General features: G+C 41.0%; 1 protein-coding gene across 1 annotated transcript in view; it reads left to right on the forward strand.

Annotated features, from left to right (window-relative positions):
* LOC120789093 (nesprin-2) overlaps positions 1 to 19,349 on the forward strand; it is an 88,242-nt gene extending 68,893 nt beyond the window's left edge. The window contains exons 96-113 of the mRNA XM_040125586.1: positions 657 to 815; positions 2,009 to 2,175; positions 6,507 to 6,669; positions 7,115 to 7,305; positions 7,693 to 7,843; positions 8,659 to 8,841; positions 9,760 to 9,897; positions 10,279 to 10,470; positions 11,000 to 11,285; positions 13,081 to 13,149; positions 14,869 to 15,011; positions 15,141 to 15,267; positions 16,487 to 16,689; positions 16,771 to 16,947; positions 17,606 to 17,734; positions 17,970 to 18,161; positions 18,667 to 18,749; positions 18,947 to 19,349. Coding sequence (XP_039981520.1) covers positions 657 to 815; positions 2,009 to 2,175; positions 6,507 to 6,669; positions 7,115 to 7,305; positions 7,693 to 7,843; positions 8,659 to 8,841; positions 9,760 to 9,897; positions 10,279 to 10,470; positions 11,000 to 11,285; positions 13,081 to 13,149; positions 14,869 to 15,011; positions 15,141 to 15,267; positions 16,487 to 16,689; positions 16,771 to 16,947; positions 17,606 to 17,734; positions 17,970 to 18,161; positions 18,667 to 18,749; positions 18,947 to 19,154 — 2,961 coding nt within the window. The 3' untranslated portion in view covers positions 19,155 to 19,349. The remainder of the gene's footprint in view (positions 1 to 656; positions 816 to 2,008; positions 2,176 to 6,506; positions 6,670 to 7,114; positions 7,306 to 7,692; positions 7,844 to 8,658; positions 8,842 to 9,759; positions 9,898 to 10,278; positions 10,471 to 10,999; positions 11,286 to 13,080; positions 13,150 to 14,868; positions 15,012 to 15,140; positions 15,268 to 16,486; positions 16,690 to 16,770; positions 16,948 to 17,605; positions 17,735 to 17,969; positions 18,162 to 18,666; positions 18,750 to 18,946) is intronic.
* Positions 19,350 to 22,881: the final 3,532 nt, after the last annotated feature.

Below are 22,881 nucleotides of genomic sequence, written 5' to 3' on the forward strand. Positions count from 1 at the left end.
AAAGACATTAAGTGTAAGTATTAAGGCTCTTGCACGACCCAACTGGGTTTAGTTATATTTGACAATGCTATAGAAAACAGTGGTTAACATTTAATGTGCTGTGAATGTATGCAAACCCAACCGTGTCGCGGAAGAGCCTACGACATCGACCATTTTGAAAACCTTTCAGGTAACGGAACCACCTGCCCTCTGATTGGACTCTGCTTTGTGATTGGACTGTCATTGTCCAATCAGATTCAGGTGTAAAGGCAGTCAAAATTTGTATGTGTAACTTGAGCGTCACACACAATGTGAGAACTTTGAGCTCTGAGTTTTACACGAAGTTTAAAGATTTTAGAACAAATTTTATTCAGTCTTTTTTTTTTTTTTTTTACTAATGCATAAACTTGTCTACACATGCACAAACTTGAATTTCTCACGCTGAATTATTTTACAGGTTTACAAAAGTAGATTTACAACTAAAAACTTTGGAATTGTTTGTGAACATCACTTTACAAGCTCAAAAGATTATTGACCCGTAATTTGAGCTCATAATTATCTGCGTTCTGGTACTTCACTCATATTTTTCAGAGATTTGTCTCACTGACATAAAGTGTGCAGTAGCGTGCAAAGTTGCCTAACACCAGTTCTACTAACTCGTCTCCGTCCTTTACCAGGTTTCTTCGCGCAGGCAAGAAATCGCAGACCGCCTCAATGCCTGGACCATCTTCAACGACAAGAACAAGGAGTTCTGTGATTGGCTGACTCAGATGGAGAACAAGGTGTGCCACAGTGGAGATCTGAGCATCGAGGAAATGGTGGAGAAGCTGAAGAAGGTACAAGATCTATGAAATCTTAATATCTTCCTATACAAATAAAGGGCTTTTCATAGGATAGGTTTACATGTGACAGACTTAAAAAAAAGATGCACAATAGGATCCTATCTGATATTTTGTCTCACAGATCATCTTATGACAAGAATGTTTTTGAATATATTGGCCACACAATATGTAAAGACATAGCAATGGTTAGAGTGACACTACTTTTTAAAGTTCATTTCATGAAACTGAACTGTTTTAGGATTTCCCTACCTTCAAATACTACTGCTGAATTATATCTTGCATTGCAGATCTGAGTCTCAGTGGTATCCTCCAGAATGCACATTATAAAACTGTCATGCGGGATACTACTTGCACACTAGTCCCTATAAATAACACCGTCACAGTAATTCCCACAATCAACCCAGGATTCAGGGCACGGGTAGCACGGTGTAGCCATGATTAAAATCCATGCATGAGCTACATATGCATTATGCTGTTTATAGCAGATGGTGGCCTGGAATCGAATGGCTGTGTGCCCTTTGTTCACACACAACAGTTGTCCTTTCAGTGACTGAAGGCCTTTTGTACCTTCCTGACTCATCCGTGAAGCATGGTCATTCAGTAAACAAGACGATAAGTGGTTTGAACGTTGCAGAATCAAAATTTTGGACTGTTAAATGAGATGAGAAAATTAGAGGCATGTGATAGTAGTTCAAATTATTCAAAGAGCTGTAAGTGGCACTTCCTGGTCGGTTATCGATGGCTCCACAGCATGGAAACAGGTGTTAGACAAGTTGAAGTGAATCCACATTTTTTTTGTTTTGCTGGTCATTTTAAGATGAGACAGATGAGATTAAGTCAAAAATAAAAAGCTTTTTCTCATCCTTTTCCTCACCCTTGGCCAAATTGGTAAACCTACAGTTTACTAATGTGATGCTTCATGCATTGGATATTAATGTTGCTTACTCTAGCTGAAGTTCACATCGCCACTATAGAGGGATTAAATCATTTTACATAACTCTACTGAAAAAATGTCCATATGAAACCCATCTATTTTAGTGTAAAACAGAAATACATACAAGAATCCATAGAGCCGAACTTTAAATTTAATCTCTATTACACAGGTGCTGTTTTTGAGGTTTTCCTGCTTTTTCCTTAAGACATGATGTATGAAGCAGAGACATCTTATCATGCCATGTTCTCCACAGGACTGCATGGAGGAGATCAACTTGTTCAGTGAGAATAAGAGCCACCTGAAACAGTTGGGTGAGCAGCTGCTGTTGGCCAGTGATGAGGCCAAGCAGACCCAGGTCCACGGCTCGCTGCAGGAGGTCAACCAGCGCTGGCACAACCTCTTCCACCACATCGAAGCCAGGTGAGAGCAGCAACAGCTGTCACAGAAGCTGCACAGAGGGTTTTGTTGACCCACTAACATGTATGAGCTTGTATTTGTACCAACGAAGCACTCTCCAGTAGACACAAAAGGAAAGCAAACAATACTGGAAAATATTGAATGTGTGCCTTTCAGTAAGGACTTTTCAAACGCAAATAGTAAAGGGTGGTTAAATTAAAAATCAAAGTGTGTGTGCCTGTGTGTGTCTCTGTGTGTGGATGGTTATTCAGCTTTGCTGAATACCACACACTAAATTCAACAGATTACTATCCTTCCGCACAAGCACCTTTCACAGCAAAGCCACTCTGCATTAAAAACCATAATTAAGGACTGATAGGCTTGAACAGGGAGCCTGTAATTAAACAGTAGCAGAACCATCCACCTGCTGTTGTGTATTCCTGCAGCTGTGAGAAATACATGGCTTCTAACGTACAGACTGTAGAGGTTAAACCCCTGTGATGATAAACAGTTACTGCCCCCCCCCAGACAGATGGACAGCCCTGTGGAAAAGCAGGAGATACAGACTTCACCCCTAACCCTGCACACCCAACCTACGCCCACCACCATGAAAAAAAGCTGCGCTTAAGTCTCAGACAGTACCATATGTCTCCGTGTCCGCACTGACCACCCCTCCCTTCTTCTAGTCTGTCAGAGTGGGACGATGTGAGCGAGGCGGGGGTGCCTTAGCGTGGCAGGGGAGGGGTCTGTCGGCATGCATTAATCATGATTCCTAAAGAAGTCCCCTCAGAGATTCCATGAGCAGATTTCAGGGGGCCTTGATCCAGTGCAGGCAAGATGTGGAATAACATAACCATGATGGAGTAGCGTTCTTCGGTCAATTAGCGGCTTAAAATTTCCCTTTGAATATTCTTTTTTTGATCAGCGTCAGCACGGCAAGACAGCAACACTACCAGCTTCACTTTTCTCGGGGTCTGCTGTTGCACTCATTAGACCTTAAGTTAGACTTAAGTACGTAAATCAAGATTTGTTTGCACTATATAGTAATTAAAGCTGCATTTGTTGATTTATGGACACAAGGAGGCCCAAAAACTCCAAAACAAGCTGAGAGACACAGCTCGGACGTGTCATCGCCCTTTAAAGTTGCTGCGGCTAACGTTTTAATAAAAATTGCCAGCTTTCACATCCGGTAAACACAGAACAACATCAACATCCTATTGGAGTCTTTAACCCAACTGACAGACTTTTAAAGAAAAAGCTAGGGATTTCCCAAGTGGACAGTGTTTGCCTGAAAGTATGGTAGCCCTTCATTTACGTTACATTTTAATAAACTTTTGTTCTAAATGGAAACTCCTACAGCAGAGGTTGGGGTGCATCCATACCCGGCATAGGCTACAGTAACATGAAATATGTACTCTATAATGTATGTGGCCAGCTATAATACAGTGACTCAAAGCATAATACTGAGAAAACACATCTACAGTAAAGGGCCAGTTGGAGTTTAATCTGTGAGTAACTTTGAGCCCTCCTGTGGTCAGCTGCACTTTAACTTCGTCCTCCAACCATATATCCGCAATTATCCTCCTGCTCTTTTCTACTGCATTTTCTCCATCCACTTTTCCTCAGCAAGGACCCCTGACCGGGTTTTGTGTCTTTGTTTGTCCTCCACATGAAGCTGCTGGCCTTTTGTTAAGCTGTCAGAGGTAGAGAGGGAGTGAAAGGGAGAAAGAGACAATTTAGCCGACTAGGACGGTTGTATCTGCAGAGTGGAAGGCTATTTGCTGGACAGAATTTACAGTGACTGTATTATGTCTTCATTACACGGCCATAAACAAGAAGTCACATAAACTATACACACAAACTTCCACCGACTACATACTGTACATTATTCCTGAACTTTGCCTGGGGATTTGAAGTTTCTTACTAATTTTTGTAAAACTACCAACACCATACAGTTTTTCAATCCTTTGAGGAACTTTAAGGAAGTTGTTTGTGTTTTTTTAATTTTTTTTTTTTTTTTTTCTACAAATCCCACAATTTTTTTAATTTAACTAAATATGCCGGACTTCTCAGTGCATGATTGTTTCAAAGTTGTCTTAAGACAGGCAGCCATATATGTAACTGAGTCTACATAAAATAGTCTAAAGTCAGGAAAGTAATGACTCAGTCAGATTTTGTTCATATGGTACCTGATCTGAGTAGTCGAAACCAAATTTCAATATTTCAGCAGTTTTCGATACTCGGCGTTCCAGATGCATTGTGGTCTGTACTCAGACCTGTACTACTGAGGTCCGATACTAATCTCTAGAACTGGATATTGTTTTAAGTTTTTTACCAGAGTGTTGGACCAAAATGTTACTGTTTTTTATACCTTACTTTGAAGAATAAAAATATCTCCCTACAAAATCCTCTTGAGCCATGCTAATGCTATATGGATGGCAAGGCTTGTCTGTCGGTAGGTCACACCACCTTGGCCCAGAGTGAAATATGTCAAAAAACTATTGGAAGGATTGTCATGAAATTTAATACAAACATTCATGGTCTCCACAGGATAAATCCCTCTGACTTTGGTGAGCCCCTGAGTTTTCCCCTAGCACCTTCATCAGGTTTAAATTTGACTTTGCCCAATACTTCGGTTTATAACCAAATACGCGCAAAACTAATGACATTCACATCAGCCTTAGCTGCACTTTGTGTTAAGTTCCTTTTAGCAAATGTTATCCCGCTAACACGCTCAACTAACATTGTGAATCTGCTAAATATTACACCTGCTAAACATCAGCAGTATAGCTTCGTCATTGTGAGCATGTTGGCCGTCTGATATTAGCATTTATCTCAAAGTCATTTAACAAAAGAATCCAAATGACTCAACTGTTAAATGTTGTCTAAACGCAAGCAGCCATACACGAACTTTCCCCGATATAAAGTAAAAATTAAGTATAAAATCCGCAAAAATCTGATTCCGTCAGAGGCTGTTTTTATGTTAGTGTAAGTAAAGACGAGTAGACAGTTTTCAATATTCAGTGCTAGGGACACATTTTGGCTGGAACTCAAAAGTACTCAGAGCAGAAAGAGAACTTCAACTGGATCTCAGAAGAACAGATCTAAAAGGGCTCTCACTCATGCACACGCTCACTTATCTATAGTTGTCCCAATGTCTGGCATCTGTTGGGACCCTTTCATGCCTTCTTCATCCTGCCACTCACACTCTCAGCTGTTTTTCAGTGCTTATTATTTTGGCAGAGAGCGTCTCCCTCTCTCAGCCCTGACAGGCTCTGCTGGACCTCGACAGGAGAGGAAGGATCAACTGGGGAAATTAACTCAACCTCCCAAATGGGGCACACTTTCAGAGGCTTTTAAGCCACTGAAGAGAGCTTTTATTGTCCCAAGCGTTGCTATGACACCAGTCTGTGTGTGCGTGTGTGTGTGTGCGTGTGCGCGTGTGTGTGTGTGCATGTGTGCGCGCGCGTGTGTGTGTGTGTGTGTACAAGGGGGTCAGTTGCCATGGAGACTTTGGAAGTTCTAGTGTAAGATACCTGAGAGAGCTGTAGGTTAGTGAATAGCTTAAGTTTATTTGTTTGTGTTTTTCTGATTCTCTTTTTTCTGTCTTTCTTTGTTTTTTCCAGATTTTTCTTTTATCTTTATCTTTTTATCAACTTTTGTGTCTCTTTCTCACTTCATTGCTTTTGTTACTCTCTATTCACTTTTCTTTTGTTTGCTTGTTTTTCTCCCTATCTCTTTTTTCGTTGTTTTTGTCTTTCTTTCATTTCTTTAATTCGTTCCTTCTGTCTTTGTTCCATTTTAATCTTTGTTTTTCTGGCTTTTCTTTTATTTCTTTTTTCTTGTTTTTTCTTTGTTTTTCTGTCACTTTCTTTTTTATCTTATACTTTTTTTAATTACTTGTATTTATCAGGGTCTGTGTCATACATTAATGTCATACACAGAGAAGAGGTACCTTTTATACCAGATTTCTATATATAAATATATATATATATATGCATACACACCAGATCTTTTCTGTTGTTCCTGTCTTTCCTTCTGTCTTTTCATGTTCCATAAGTATTTTTCTTGTGATTCATTTGCTGTTTTTACCCCTTCACACTGCAAAATTTTAATCCCTTTTTGGCTAATTATAACCCACAGACATGCAACTGTTGACAATGGGTTACAAGTTGACATTACTTCTTTTTAAAGGTTCATACTCATAAATACAAAAACATTGGAAACCACTTGGTTAGACGTTGGTACATGTGCATAGATGTTTCTCACAGTCCTAACTGCTTACTTGAATATGGATTATGAAATATGAAACGTGGATAATACAGTTTATACAACAGCCTGTGTGTGATTTGCAGGGTGAAGAAGCTGAAGGAGACACTGGTGACAGTGCAGCAGCTGGATAAGAACATGAGTAACCTCCGCTCGTGGCTTTCCCGAATCGAGGCCGAGCTGTCCAGACCAATCACCTACAGCGTCTGTCACCACCAGGAGATCCAGAGGAGGCTGGCTGAGCAGCAGGTAGACAGACCAGACATAGACTCACACTTTAAACTGTTCACACTTTAATGAACACTTCGTATTGTGCTGTTCCTGCAAATCTTTTTTCTTATTTTTTGCCTTTTTAATCTGAGTATTTCTTCTTTTTTTTTTTTACTCTTTCCTACTATTTTTGAGTTATTTCTTCTTTCAACTGTATTTGTACTTTGGCTTTATAGTTTGTATTGTCACAATTTCTTTTCATATTTCTGATCTCCCTTTTTTCTTTTTCTGGTTCTCTGTCACTCCCTCAAACTCTTTGTCTCTGTTTATGTTTAATAATTTATGACCGTCCTTTGTTTAACTTTGGGAGTGGTGGTCTCATGTAGTGGCACAGTGTCCTCTGTGGGCTGATGTTTAATACATGACGTCTTTGGTATGGGCTGGTGTGATGTCTGTCTGCATGTCTGTCCGTGTGCGTGTCCAGGAGCTGCAGAGGGACATTGAGCAGCATACGGAGGGCGTAGCGTCGGTGCTCAGTCTGTGTGATGTTTTGCTGCGGGACGAAGATGCTGCTGGCGGCACTGAGGCGGAGAGCGACTCCCTGCAGGAAACCAGCCGCAGCCTGGACCAGCGCTGGAGGACCATCTGTGCCCTGGCTCTGGACAGGAGGCTCAGGTAGGAGCTAAAACACACATGCATGTATCAGTCAGATTAGTGCACACCCTCATCTTTGCATCCAAGTTTGTAAGCAAGAAGAACTTCACTTCTAGGTTCTTTGTCAATTCCTATAACTTCCGCAATTATTATATGTCATGATATACATGATTATTTCACAGCTGTTGAACAAACTTTTGTTGACTGATCCATAAAGACATTTTGAGAACAGGAGGTCGACAAAACAGTTTCACCACAAGGTCAATTTAGTAGCCGTTGTGGAGCTCTCGAATGTATCAGTTGTCCAGTTGACTGAAAGAAATTCACTCATTCATAAGAATAGCACCCTTCAGTGTCACAGAAACCCTGCACAGCGGACTGCAACTCCAGTACCATGTCTCCCTGTAGGATCGAGGAGACGTGGAGACTCTGGTGCAAGTTCCTCGATGACTACTCGCGGTTTGAGGATTGGCTCAAGATGGCTGAGCGCACCGCTGCCAACGCCAACTCTGCAGACGTCCTTTATACCGTTGCCAAAGAGGAGCTCAAGAAGTTCGAGGTCAGTTGTGAGGTCCGCAGAGGGAACAGGCTTCCAGTAGCTTTGTTTTATTTGTTTTTGTTTTCTCACTGTTCTGTATTAAATTTTATGTGACTCAGTAAATGACTCTTGAGTTGGACATCGGTTTCCACTGCAGACACCCTGTCACTCAATCACTGTCTGATATCTTTTACCTTTCTACAGTGTTTATTCTGATGTCTGTTCAATTTAGAAATAAAAAAGGGTTTTTGATTTTACTCCTCTATTCTGATTTTTTTTTTTCAACAACAAACAAATACAAAAAAATACATCAAAAGTAAATCTGTCCATTGTTTTACATTTTGGCTGAAACGAACGTAATTTTTCGTCACGGATCAGTCTGCTGATTATTTTCTCACTGAATCACTTCATAGTTTAATTTATAAAAGGTCTGAAAATAGAGAAAAATGCCTGTCACAATTTATCAGAGCCCAAGTTGACATATTTAAATTGTTTGTTTTGTCTATCAATAATCAAAACCCAAAGATGATGAGGCATACTTTCATAAAAAACCAGCAAATATTACAATTCTTGAAGCTCTAAATAGTAAAATTTTGGCTTTTTTTTTCTTGAAAAAATGACTTACATAATTAATGGATTGTCCTAAATAATTTTCTGTCAGCAAACAAATCAATTTACTAATCATTTCAGCTCTATTTGACATTATGAAAAGGACGGTGGATCACACACAGCTAGAAAAAAACAACAACAAGTAATTACATAAGCCTTAGTTGGAGGAATGATTTCTATATTTGCTCCAAATCCATGGTTCATCCTTATTCTGCTGTTCTTCTTAGGGTTTCCAAAGGCAGGTTCATGAGCGACTGACCCAGCTGGAACTAGTCAATAACCAGTACCGCCGTCTGGCCAGGGAGAACCGCACTGACCGGGCCAGCCAGCTCAAAGCCATGGTCCGTGAGGGCAACCGGCGCTGGGACACCCTGCACCGCAGAGTAGCTGCCATCCTCCGCAGGCTCAAGGTACAGTACGAGGAGATACAGTACAGAGTAGCACAACTGCTTAAAACATATGAAGAATCTGACTAGCTGAGAAGAGAATGAGTGAGTCACCCCCACACACTCCTGTTTATTTTCCTCTTCTAACACTTCTGTCTTAAATAAGCAAACACACGCCTCCAGCTCTGTGTGCAATAGCATCATGCATGTGACAGAACATCACATTGTCAGGTGAATTAGTGTTAATGTGTGTGCCACATACAGTGTGCACGGCATAAATTTAGTTTTTTCTCTTTCATATCTAAGTAATGGGCACATTAGTTTGCCGTAATGACACTGTTTTGACTCTCAACTGGCTCCGGCACAGCTGAGAACAGTTTGAAATATTAATTGCGTAATCAGTAATGTTTTAGAAAGGCCAACTGGTGACTTATTAACACAGAAGTGGACAAAAAATGCTGCACTGTTCCTCTCCCCAAATTACATTCACAGTAATTCTGACATCCTGGGTTTAAGTCCGGACTGGAGCTTTGCTTGTATACATTTCCCCTTTTTCTATAAGTCAGTTTATTCAATTTTATAATCAAAAGGCAGAAAATTTGATGTTTTTGTATTATTGCAGCAGGAGCATTTTTAAAATAAATCTCTTGCTAATGGATTAAATTGACAAATTGGTCCGAATGTCAATTGAAGGACTGACATAAATTTTTCACAGTCCTCTGCTTTGATTGTGTATGGGACGGCCTTCCCTTTTTATTTTCCTTAACCCTTAACGTTACAGTCTGAAGATGGACCGTGTACAGTGCTCTACACCAGTTGAAGTCGACTGAGATAGAAGTTTTCCCTAGAGAACCTGATGACAGGCTTACTTCCCCCATTACATTAAAAATATACCTATATTCCCTCTCTCTTCTATTCATTCTGCCTTCACTTTTCTCTCAGTATTTTACCAGCCAGAGGGAGGAGTTTGAAGGCACCAGGGAGAGCATGCTGGTGTGGCTGACCGAGCTGGACCTGCAGCTCACCAACGTCGAGCACTTTTCAGAGAGCGACGTCCATCACAAGATACAGCAGCTCAACGTGAGGACATATGGTTCACAGACAGACACTCATATTTTCTGCACGAGTCACAAACTGCAAATCCTCCTCACTGTGTCAGAAGAAGCTCTCCTCAGTTCTTTTTTCATTTTGAATTCTCCTGAACAAACATACCTCTTTTTTCAGTCAGTTTTCTTGGTGCTCACATCTTGCAGCAATTTAGAGGAACTGCATCTTAAGATGCATAAGGCGCTGGCTTCAATTTTAAACTGCGGGTAATTTTTTAAGGAAGGTTTCTCTTCCAGTTAATTTACTGGACCCTTTTACAAAAACTACTAACAGTCGTATTTGGTTTCTGAAACGTTCCTCTCAATTTCCTGGCTCAGTCTCTGTTCGTACAACCATCTAACTCTCTTCCTGCAGAGCTTCCAGAAGGAGATCACGCTGAACACTGAGCGCATTGACGGGCTGATAGTGTTTGGAGAGGGCCTGATCCAGAGGAGCTCACCGCAGGACGCAGCACTGATAGAGGACGAGCTGGAGGAGCTGCACACCTACTGCCAGGAGGTTTTCAGCAGACTGGTCCGCTTCCACCAGCGCCTCAGCCAGCCCCCGGTGAGCTGGAGCCCTCACACAAACACACACACACACATTACAAAAGTTAATATATAGAAATGTTTCAAATATGTGCTTATGTTTCAAATAAGCACATCTTCCTTTTGCTATTCTTTTATTGATTTCTATATATTCTATATATTTGCAGGATTGGATTGTTGCTTACAAAATTCCAGATGAATTTGTGGGTCCTACAGGGCTCCTGAGTCCTCATTTGTGGGTCACGAGTGTGGTGTTTGTTTTGATGCATGAGGCCTCTCAAAGTTAACAGGAGAGCAAATGATTTCAGGTTGCAAATTTGGTGAATACAGCCCCTACATGCTCAGGCAGTTTAAGAAGCACAGACAAAAAAAAAAAGTTTGGTCACCCTGAGTAACAAAGTGAGTAGTGGAAACAATCAGGAGACTGCAGCTCATACGGCGATTAACAATTCCACAATGTAACTAGGAGCCTTGCCATGCAAAGCCTTAAAAGTTAAGACACTCGCATATTCACACCTGGCTGAATACCTGTTACTTCTTGGCCTCAGATCAGAGAAGAACCGGAGCTCTCTGAGACTACCTTTTCCCTGGAGTCCAGCTTGGAGCTGATTGGCCGGTCGTGGCTTTGGCGGAGCCAAGGAAGCCTCCCGGCCACACCCACTCACCTGCTGGCCTCTCCGCTGGAGCGTTCGGGGCGGGAGACGCCGCTAAGTGTGGACTCCCTGCCTCTGGAGTGGGACCACACCGGCGACGTGGGAGGTTCGTCGTCGCATGAGGATGATGAGGAGGAGGAAGAACAAGATGAGGAGGGAACGTACTTCAGTGCACTATCAGGTACATTTACAGTGTATGACCTCACAGAAAAACATATAGAGTGATGGTAACCTGACAGCAAAAGTTCACACACTTTTTACATTTCCTTTTTTTTTTTTTTAATGTTACTTTTTAAGGGTTTTAGATGTCAAAAGGTCATAAAAACGAGTTGTCATCTTCATACTGACCCGTTGCCTCAACAGACTTCAAACCTAAACTAATCAAACCAAACCAAACCATTCCCGCAACTATGTAAATGGAGGAACTAAATTAGCAACCTAAAGTCCCTCTTTCGACATCCCTGTTTGCATTTCCAACACACACGACTGATGTTTGAATGAATGTAATGTATGGATGAAAAGAAGACAGAAAACTCCAGGAAGCGTCTCCCCACAGTAAACGTTCTGCTTTATTCTTTTATTTAGAACGTAACCGCAATGAAACAATCAGGAAATGTTTTCTATCTCCACCTCACTCGATTTTTTTTTTCTTTTTTCTTTTTTTTTCTGCTCTTTCGCTCTCATTCACCCGTGAGATCACTCGACTGCCGCTCCTTCTCTCGTTTACTCGTGCTTTCAACTTGTTTACACGCTGTCTCTCTCTCTTTCACTAGTTGGGAAGCCAAAAATAAAGCTTCAAACTTTGTTTCCAAAATGAATAAATATCAAGAAATGTCCACCCCTCATCCTAATATTAGTACTAGTCGCACCCAGCACTTGTTTTGTGAGTGATGTTGCGCACAGGTTGAAGCAGCCACGGTGCCCTGCATGCCCTGCCGCCATATTTCCTCAACTGTCAGAAAGTACTATCCCCAGATCAGGGACTTCTTTTGCCACCTTGAAATTTTACTTCGTACAGGGACCAAAATTTATTCCCTGGTTCCGGGGCTCAAAATGCCATAAAGTTCCTGACTTCATCAAAACGGTCTCGGCCCCTGTGGAAAGTTTTTCACCTCATTTAACAAACCAATGTGGGTTTTCAATATTTGTTGTGTTATCTATTGTGCCTTATGTTATATGCAGCTACATGTAAGCCAAGAAGAGATCACACTTCACTGATCAACAGGAATCACAGAAACACAGGACATGACCCCAAAGGTCAAGGAAACAGGAAACAGGAACAAGCCATAAACCACAAGGCGGGCTTTACGTTACGCCCCATTGGGCTGACTGAAACATACAGCATATAAAAGACACACACATAGAGCTCAAGTCAGATCTCTTCATGGTATTGCTGCTTGTGCAGACCTGATTGATCTCCGCTCTCTGCAGACAGCGAATAAATACTCATACTTATTCAATTGAGTTTCCGTACTTTGTTTCCACATCTGAACTGGGAGAGACTGTGGCTGAAACAGGTCACAACACCAATCAGTCAAATGTAGGGATAATGTATTGAAAAGCAACAACTTTGTTTGAGATGGAAGGTTTTATTACAAAATGAACCAATAACACAGAGACACAGTGCTGTTCTCTGTAGTTTAGAATCACATGATTGTGATGTTTAAATGGATTCTGCAAAGGAGACGTGGATGAGACCGAAAATATCTAAGGCATAGACCTAGGTTAGACCTAGACCTCCCTTAAAAGTCTCCTGGGTTACTGGAAAAGGGTTAATATTTATTTTTACCTCAGCAGTACTGAAATGAAAGTGATAAACATCTGAAGTACTTAGATTTTATAGTTAAAAAGCTAAAAAATGACAATATTTAATATCAATTTCACACATGTACGTACACTGCCTGACGCACACACACACACACGCACACACACATAGACATCCATATACCTCTACTCTGACCCCTCTTTCCTCCCAGAGGTGGAGTTGACTGAGAGCCCGGCGGATTTTGTCGAAGCCCCAGAGGCACTACTAGCCTCCTCGCTGGGTAGGCACAACAACATCTTCACTCTCTGCATTATAAATCACAGCTCTTCATGGTGAAATAAATTTCCTGCAGATATCTTCCAGCAGCTCATGTATCACTTGCATATAATTGCCCGCTGTGCTGCTGCCTTGATACTTTGCTTTCTGCAGCTGTGGTTTGGAAAATCTTTCAATGGCAAAGCAAACTTTTTCTACTTCTTTTCTTTAACACAATTTAACAAACTAAAGGTAAAAAAACCTCTCAACTTGAAAGCCCTGGTTGGATTTTTTTGTTAGATTGCTTATAATTCCCTGCAAAGTAGGAATTTCAGAGGCGAATGCATGTGTCATGTCCACGACCTTTTTATCAGCCTTTGCTATCATAGATCTCCTTTTTTTTATTTTTCCACATATACAGAATTTGTTTTACACCACCAAACCTTATGTTTTTCAGTCAAATCTGTTTTTTGTTAATTTCAGTCCCTTCTCTCATGATCTTTCATCCTCCTCCAACATCCTCTTTTATCTTCTAGGTTTTAAATTCTACACTTTCATCGTTTTTTTTCCCACCTTGTTTCGCTCTTTTCAAGTTTTTTTTTTGTTCTTTTTTTTTTTTAATATCTCCATTGTGTGTGAAATCCTACTCCTCCACACTCGCCATCTCCCTGCTCTTCCATTAATCTCTAGAGACTACTGTAATAACTCCAAAGGCAATCAGAGAGCGCAGACTTCTGCCAAGGTCAATGTCAAACAACATGCACCATACTTCGGAGAAATGAACTTAAAATTCATAGTAAATGATCCGGAGCTGCCCTAAAATTGAATGGGTGCTTCCCTGGCCTGTGCCTTCTCCCTCCACCAAGTTCAGTGCAAATTGGTTCGGTAGTTTTTGCTTAATCTTGCTGACAAATAAACCCACAGACACGGGTGAAAACCTCCTCGGTGGAGGTAACAAACACCACCACCACCACCACTGACAAAATCGACTACTTTTACTGGCCCCATCAGATGGGATTTGAGGAAAATCTGACTTATTGTTTTACTGCACAGAACAACAAAAGCTTAGCCTTTTTGCATCCATAATTTGTTCACAATAATCTTACCAAGGTATCGTGCCATGGCGTCTTTAAAGGTCGTTGCTTTCATTGTTTAAGGACTGGTGTGAACTGGTTTTGAAGTTTCCAGCTGCAACTTGCTCTGCTGGGATCTTGGTGCCTATCATCTGCCTCTCTCCTGCTGCTTGAACATGTCAAATATGGCATTGAGGAAACACGACTGCACAGATAACAAGCTTCAAAATTTCCTGGGGCGGGTGATTTATGCTAGGGTGGCATCATTACTTGGCTTGATTTGAGGGTAGTTTTGGATGAATTTCAGTCTGTAATAAAGTCAAGTTTCGCAACTTCATAAATTATTTCAGCATCTGCATGTTTTCCTCTATGGTATCAATTGAGTCGAGAACAGTAAATTATGCCACGAGTTTTATCCAGACATTTTTATCATCCAGATAGAGAGCAACCACAAAAAGTAGAAAAATCTACTTTGTTATCATATCTAAAAGCTCTCAACATGAATAATTAAGCCAAGTAATTTTTTATTATCAGTCAGCAAATTTAGGGCCCACAGTATCCCCAAATGAAAAGCTTTTGGTAGGAAATACTATCAGATGAAGGGACTTTGACATAGCTGAGGATGATGTGCAATAATGCCTGTGGTTTCTCTCTGTTCGTGTGTGTCTCAGTTCCAAGCAGGTCTATGGTCGTACATGGGTCCGCAGGATGGAAGTCCACGGCAGACACAGATGCACAGTCTCTCCAGCTGCACTCAGAGGACCGCATTGAGCCTGCACCCCCCCTCACCAGCACTCCCCTAAAGCAGGGCTATGTAAGTTTGTGGTTAAACTAACAACAACTCTCTGTTGGAATATGAAAAAAAAATGTCCGAAAACCGTTGCCCGGTTGTCAGTCTGCTGCTCTTAGCTGTCTGAACCAACAGCGTTTGTTTTGTCCCCAGCTGCGTCTCATGTCCCAGTGCAGCGGCAGCATCGAGGACTTCAAAAGAGTCTCTCTGATCCTGGATGAGGAGGAGCAGCCGAAGGAGCTCGGTCTGACAGGACTAACTGCCTCAGACAAACAGTCAGGTGAGAAGTGTTCGCACACATAATGTGATCGATAACCTGATGTTCACTGTGAAGGATTGCACAGCTCCAGCAAATTTTCAAAACAGTGGCAATAGATTTGCAGATTAGCTGCGCTAAGGGATCAAAAAATGACTAGAAATCACCGGATGGAACAAAACAGAAAATGCATTGAAATCTGTGAAACCCAGCAGCATGGTTTGCAAAACAATAAGCTTTTAAGCATATGTGATTGTGGTGAATGGGCAAAGCATGCAAAACCACTAGTATGGCCCTCTAAGATAACATATTCCTAATACCTATCAATGACATTTTTACCATAAAGAAATGACAAGTTGTGACAGTTTTTGTGTCAGGTGTCCCGGCCAGGTCTCTCTCCTGGCATTTCAAATTGATCAGAATTCCTTTTTTCCTTTCTTCATAAATAGATATTTGACAACCTCACCAAAGATTGCAGGCTTATTAAGCAACAACATTAAAGAATATATACTCTAAACATTGAATGAACCCAGCAAACACCTCAAAAACACAAGCAAGAACAACAAGCACCAACGCTTAAGGCCAATAATAATAATGTATTGTACAAAAGGGATTATAATTCCCACAGTATCTGAGTAAGAACAGTCCAACAAAACCAAAATACTGCAACTCAACACCACATCCTTTTGTCATCATGGCTGTAGTTTAACATGAAAGAAGTTAAAAGTTTGGATTTTATATTTTACCTGTGACGTCATGAGTTACTCAGTGGTAGTAATAGTCCATTTTTGTATATAGCCCAGAATCACAAATCACAGATTTGTCTCCAAGCAATACCAATCCATGAACCTTTCGCTCAGTCTACGGAGCCTGTGGACAGAGATGTCCCAGCTTGTCAGACAGATGAAAAGAAGCAATTTAGGTCAGTCAAAATATTTTAAACCACACCACAGCATTCAAAAATAAACTAGAAGGGCAGTCAGTAGAGTGCACACCTCTGCGGAAGCGAAAAATTACCCTGGTTGCGTTTAGGTTTAAAGTCTGGCCTCAGCTGGCCCCATTCACTGCTGTTCATTTTTGACTGACAAGCTGTAAGCCAGGATACCTGCATACACACAACACATGGCCCCCGTTACATTCCTCTTATCAAAATTTCACCTTGTGAAAAAAAAAAAAAAATCCAAACTAATTCCACTGTCCGATAAAATGGACAGTTCCTAAGTAGATGTTTGTGCTCACTCAGGTGTGATCCAACGCTGGGAGCTGCTCCAGGCTCGGTCCAGGAGCGATCAGCAGGCCGGCCCTCAGGAGCCTCAACAGCTCACTTCTGACCTCGACAGCATCGCCTCCTGGTTAGAAAACGTGATCCTGGAGCTGGACCGCCTCCAGCGGTCCGACCCAGCGTCGGGTATCGCGGACATGGAAGCCAGAGCCAAAGAACTAAAGGTAAACTTTCGGACCAAATACAACCGATGTGATGATAAGTATTGAGTTTCTTCATACATATTCGTGGGTATTCTCTTGCAGAAGATGCAGAAGATGTTTACTCAATACAAGTCCGTCATGCTGTCTGTCAACCTGAGGGCTCAGGAAGGCCCAGAACTACAGGAAAGACTGGCGAGTATGAACAGGGACTGGAGCAGAGCATGTACGGGCCTCCAGCAGTGGGACAACAGTCTGAGGAAGACTCTGGTGCGCTGCCAGGTGAGAAGAAATACCAAGTGTACTAAACCTTAATAGACCACATTGTACAACACAGCCTCAGGTCTTGTGGTGCTTTTGAATTAGGAACGACGTTCTGAACTGAAAACACTATTGATCTTACTGTGCTGCTACTGTTTTCTAACTTGTAGCATTACAGAGGGTAGACTTTCCTAAATCTTAAATGGAGCCACTGTGTGAAATTCCTACTTATTTATTTGTTTGTTTGTTATCCATTCAGTCTCGTTAAGAAAATGGCCTTAACTTGTAGGGATGGGTACCAAATACTGGTCTTAAATTGGCACCAGTTCCTGATTGGTCAAAAGTAAGCTGGCGGCCATCTTTAGATGTACCGTGAATTACTTAGGTTAAAACGTGTGGGCTCTTTGAAGCTAAACGAATGGAACATGTAGCCACAGTACTACTATTCAACATTATATTGTGATTAAATTTACTGTTAAATGTTCACTGGTTTAGTAGTAGCTCTGTTAGTTGAACTGAATGCCTCCACTTGAATTCATTCAGACTATGCAGCATACAGCAGCTCCATCTGGATAAATGAAGAATCTCTCTCTATCTAAATGAAAGTCTGCATGAGTTGTCATATTTCCAACTAAACCCTTTCCTGTAAGAAATGACCTTTCCACCCTTCTCCATGCAGGAGTTTCATGAAACCCTCCACTCCCTGCTACTGTGGCTGGCCCACGCAGAGAGCAGACGCCACACGGTGGACATCGGTCACCCAGACACACCTGTCAGAGCCCTGCAATGCCACCGCAACACCCTCACTGTGAGCACAAAGTTCCTGCAGTGTTGAGTCAGCACCTAATAGGATGGCGATGCTTGGGGATTCCTGAACTGTACACTTGAGTCTTTATTGATCTTCAGTGGCTGTTAAAAATGTTTTTGGTTGGAGGCTGGTGACAGCGTTAAGGGCTTTTAAACAGCACGGCTTGGCACTTCATTTGATCTACCGGATAAAATCGCAGCCATCGAACATTTGTATTGTTTTTTGTGCTCTGCAGGACCTGCAGGAGGAGCTGCGGGCCAGGCAGGCCCAGCAGGCCTCGCTCCGGGCCCTGTGGTCTCAGCTCCAGCCCGAGGATGGAGGTGAGGAGAGCGACGAGGCCCGGGAGAAGCTCCACGTCACGGGTAGCAAGCTGAAGTTGCTCCTGAGGGAGGTGGACCAAGACCTGAGCAGCCTGCAACAGCGACTGGTAACCATCTAACTATAATATTTTGAAGTTTTTTTTTTTTTTTTGTGACATCAAACAGCTCTCCTGAAATTGTGGATGAAGCATTTTACAGTTTTTTAATTTTGAATTTGAATTACACATCAGTTTAAAGTGAAATTCATTTTAAAGGCATACTCCAGCCTTAGTTTTGCACTACCATATGGTTGGGGGACACACAGGAGACGTATTTTTTATTTTTTTCAAATTTTGAAAAGCTCCCTTCAGAGCAGTCCATTATACAACTGTTTTCCCCAGTGGAGTAGTCGTACTTGTAAAGATTAAAGTGAATTTCATGTGTAACATTAGCAGAGTGGCTCTTCAAAACCACCAAATTTTCTTTTGTCCATTGATGTTAATTCTTTTTATTTTTCCTTTGGCAAGCACACAACAGCAGTTTTTTGCTGATCGCCAGGCTCTGTATGTTGAAATTGTTGTGAGAAGTTGAACCAGACTGATATTTCTTTGTCTTTTGACTTTTTAAATTCAGGGCTGTGCATCTGCATCAGACGTCCAGGGCCACAACGCCTCTGCAGATCCTTCACGTTCAAAGAGAGGTTCCTCTTCTCAAAGGTATAAAGAAAGCCATTGTTTTTTTTCCCTTTATTGATGCAGTACTGGGATTTGTGGATGAAAAGTTCTGAGTGCAGCTACTGCGGTCTTTGCAGATTCCCCTTTTTTTGTCTTCCTATAACCTTTTCATTTAACAGCACCTGTATTTTATGATTTCCTGTGGTAAATTTCATCCATGTGTCCTGTGTGTCGTTCAGAGAGGGGAGGGGATCGTCCCCGCCTCGGTCCTTCTTCTACCGAGTCCTTCGTGCCGCCTTCCCCCTCCACCTCCTCCTGCTGCTCCTCCTGCTGCTCCCCTGCCTGATTCCCCTGTCGGAGAGCGACCCCAGCTGCACTGTGGCCAACAACTTCGCCCGGTCTTTCTACCCCATGTTGCATTACACCAACGGCCCCCCGCCCACCTGATAATGTCACTGAGGGAAAAAAAATGACTTTTTTTTTTATTTTATTTTTTTTAAAAGAACATGATGAGCAACTCGTGCCAACCTTTTTAATCAAACATGGTAATAAAAATGTAGATATTTTAGTTTAATAATCCAAAGATCTTGACACCGTCCAAGAAAAATCAATCACTGCAGCTTCTTGTATGCCCCCCCCCCCCCCAAAAAAAAAGTGGTCATAAATGGGGTCTTGACACTGGTGGAGGCGTGAAGCAGCATACGTAGCAGTGGCAGCAAAGATAGTACAGTAACAGGTAAGAAAGTTTAAATATCTTTCAGCTGCTGTGCACGATGGTCAATGGTTGACAGAAAAGCCAGCAATTACATTCAGTGAGTTGAGTTCACTGGAAAATAACAAACTGGAAAGACCCATTAAAGGTGACAGACATTTTTCACCCAATTACCTTTTTGGTAAAAGCTTCAGTGGATGAATAATCAGCTCTAAACAGCGACCGTAGAAGGCTGCATTAGTGGATTTTTACTGAACAAGCCACTGCTTTGCTTCTTTCAGACTGTCCTTCATTCAACAACTTAGTATAATCGCTGAGTTCAGTGTTCTTGTTTTTTTACATGTTTATATTGAGATATCACTACTATCATGGTCTGAATTGTTGACATTTCATTTTGTCTAACGTTAGTCTGCCTGTTAAACTGCACTCTACAGAAAAATATGTATACATTTTAAAATAAAAGACACTGGTTAAATTTGAATATATTCTATAAAAGGCCAACAGTATAAAAAAAATGCTAGTTTTTATACACATACTTATATATCCATATTTTTTTAGATGCTATTTGTCTTGGGTAGATTGTGAGCAGACATTTCTCATCCTCCTGGTGCACTGTTTCGACACTGTAGATTTAGAAGATGATCTTTATGTACAAAATGTAATAATATAATGCATATTTATAACATCAAAAGGTGGATTTATGCTCCTGATTTTCTGGTAGTAAACACTGATTGCCTAAACTCCATTTGCTCAAAGCGTGTTGGTTTTTCCCCCCCCCATTTTGCCTGAAGTCCTAATGACGAATGATGAGCATATAGATACACCTCTGAACAGAGCCAGTGCTTTGACAGAAAGATATTTACTTTGGTGTAGTGAAATTTCAAAGCACAACAAGAATTGAAACTAAAATTCTAAAAACAAAATGTCTGTGTGAAATCACCTTTCAAAAGCCCCAAACGCTGACTTCATCAAATGCTCAGTTTAAAAATCGGATTCAGGATTTAACCTGTTACCAGACTTGTGCATGAGCCCGTAAATAATGTACCAAAACTAAAAAGGTTACTCTTCTTCAGTCCTTTTGATTACAGTCGTAACCCTGGTTAGTTACAAAGGTACAAACATGGTAGAAATCTAAGTTTCGCTGCCTCACCTACCTTTTTTTTTTTTTTTTTTTTTTTTTTTAAAGGCCCTTTACTAGTATACTACTAAGCAATTTTAAGACAAGCTCAGGATGTATCCAAAAATAATTTTAAACTACTGGACTAAAAACAACCAATAAAAAAAGCACTTAGAGGTGAGATCACTTTCGAGGGGTTAAAGTTAGATTTTTTTTTTTGTTTCTTTCCAGGGTTTTCTAACTCAAGGTCTACTTTCTAACTTTCACTGAAATCATCGCTGAGCACACGTCCCAATACGTCTGAGTGACACTACAGTGTACCGACTGTGACTCTGGACATTTGTCGCTGAATTTATTTAAGTCTCACAACGAACAATCATTTTCAAAAACGCCCATCACAATACCCTAAAGCACAGGGTGATGTCACTAAATGGCTTGTTTTATCTCACCAACATATCAAACCCCCGAAATATTCAATTTACTTTAATGTAAGACAAAGGAGAGCTGCAAATTGCTGGAACCATCAAATGTGCTTGAAAAATTAATCGATTTATCGATTATCAAAATTGTTGCTGGGTTTTTTTTTTGTTTGTTTTTTTTTGTATCTTCTTATTAATTAATCGACTAATAATTGCAGCTCTAGTAAGCATGACATGAACTAAAAACACATGATAATCTTTGTTTCCTCAATTTGGATTGTTATAAGTGAGGAATTAACTCTTTTTTTTGAATGGCATTGATAAACCACAATTCAGTGTGCCACAGTCGTATCTGTACAATATTTTTGCTTTATTTCATGGTGTAAACAAGAATGAGTGGGTAAGCATAAACATGCGGCAAAAACAAAGGAAGTGAAAACTTGCAGCCCCCAAAACTCTCCGGAGACGACACTGAGGTTCCCCAGTTATTGATGATTTGCAAGTTGATGAACATACTGAGGATAATGTTAGATAACTGACGGACAAACCAACGGCCTTTTCACTTACATTTGTGCTTGTTTACAGATTCATTCACTGTAAGTCCATGTCCAAAGTGATAATACGCTGTATTATGATATAAAGCAAGACCAGAGTGAAAGCACACGGCAGGCAGAGGGAGGTTATTGTCAACATCTACATTTGTTGAACAACCATTAATCTTGAAGTGATTCTGCGTGTCGAAGCAGTATCACAGCTGTGCACGCGATAGCTACTGTGGCGAGTCCTAAGATACAAAAATAGTCTTTTCGTTGTCCTTCGAGCAAAACTTCATAGGTACGAGTGCAAAGTTGTCTTAAGAGCAACAGTGGTTATAATTCTTCACAGACAGCAGGTGAGGTGTCTTTGACAATAAAGCCAGGACTTAACAATGACAATGAACATTTAAATCATCTGGCGTTGACATTTGATGTAATGCGCCCTCTAGTGGTCAACCAAAGGTCTGCTGTGACAAAACAACAGCTGGAAACAGCTGGGGGGAAAAAAAAATAAAAATCAATTACAAGTCAGCTGTCTCAACTTTACATATAGTTCATTTCTGTAGTTTTGTCAGAAACTTTGTTTTCCGTTTTGATGTCGTCAGTTTGTTAGCTAAAGTAGCCGAGCTAGCTTCGTTTTCCGGTCTCTCGGCGACCTCACTGAAAGATTTTCTATTTTCTGAGCTAAATGGGTCCTACTGCGCCGAGCAGTAAAAAAACGACCACCTTGTCATTTTAATCGATATTAAAACAACAATATTGTTCGCATTAAGCCACAGCAGCATCCATATATTGGCCACGGACATGCCGTCAAAACCTCATGGGAGCTGTGGTTATGAATCTTGAAGTAACTTATCTTTCCTGGACACAGTCTTCTAACATGGTATATGTGATTCCCTATTAAAGGAATAGTTTGAGACAGGTTAGAAGATCGAAACCACTCGTCTATACAGTAAATACGACACTGCAGCCAGTTAGCTTAGCATATTGGAAATGTGTAAACTGCTAAGCTTTGCTCTGATCAGAAGTGACAAAAGACCACAACATGTTGCTTATACATTTTTTTTTTTTTAATGACTTAAACAAATGAGATATTATATGTGTTAATTAGTGACTTTTGGGTGCTGAGAGGCAGATTTTGTGACCTTTGGACAGAGCCAGACTAGCTGTTTCCTCCTGTTTCCAGTCTTTATGCGGAGCTAAGCTAACCGGCTGCTGGTTGTAGCATCATATTTACTCTACGGACAGAGTGGTATCAAGTTTTCTCATCGAACTCTCAGCAAAAAAAAAAAAAAAAAAGCCTATTTACCAAAATGGCGAACTGTTCCTTTAAGTTAAAAATTATAGTCAAGTCAATTAAATTCCAGTTGCAAAAATCCTTTTAACCCAA

This window comes from Xiphias gladius, chromosome 4, assembly GCF_016859285.1.
Source record: "Xiphias gladius isolate SHS-SW01 ecotype Sanya breed wild chromosome 4, ASM1685928v1, whole genome shotgun sequence".
In the NCBI taxonomy this organism is placed as follows: Eukaryota; Metazoa; Chordata; class Actinopteri; order Istiophoriformes; family Xiphiidae; genus Xiphias; species Xiphias gladius.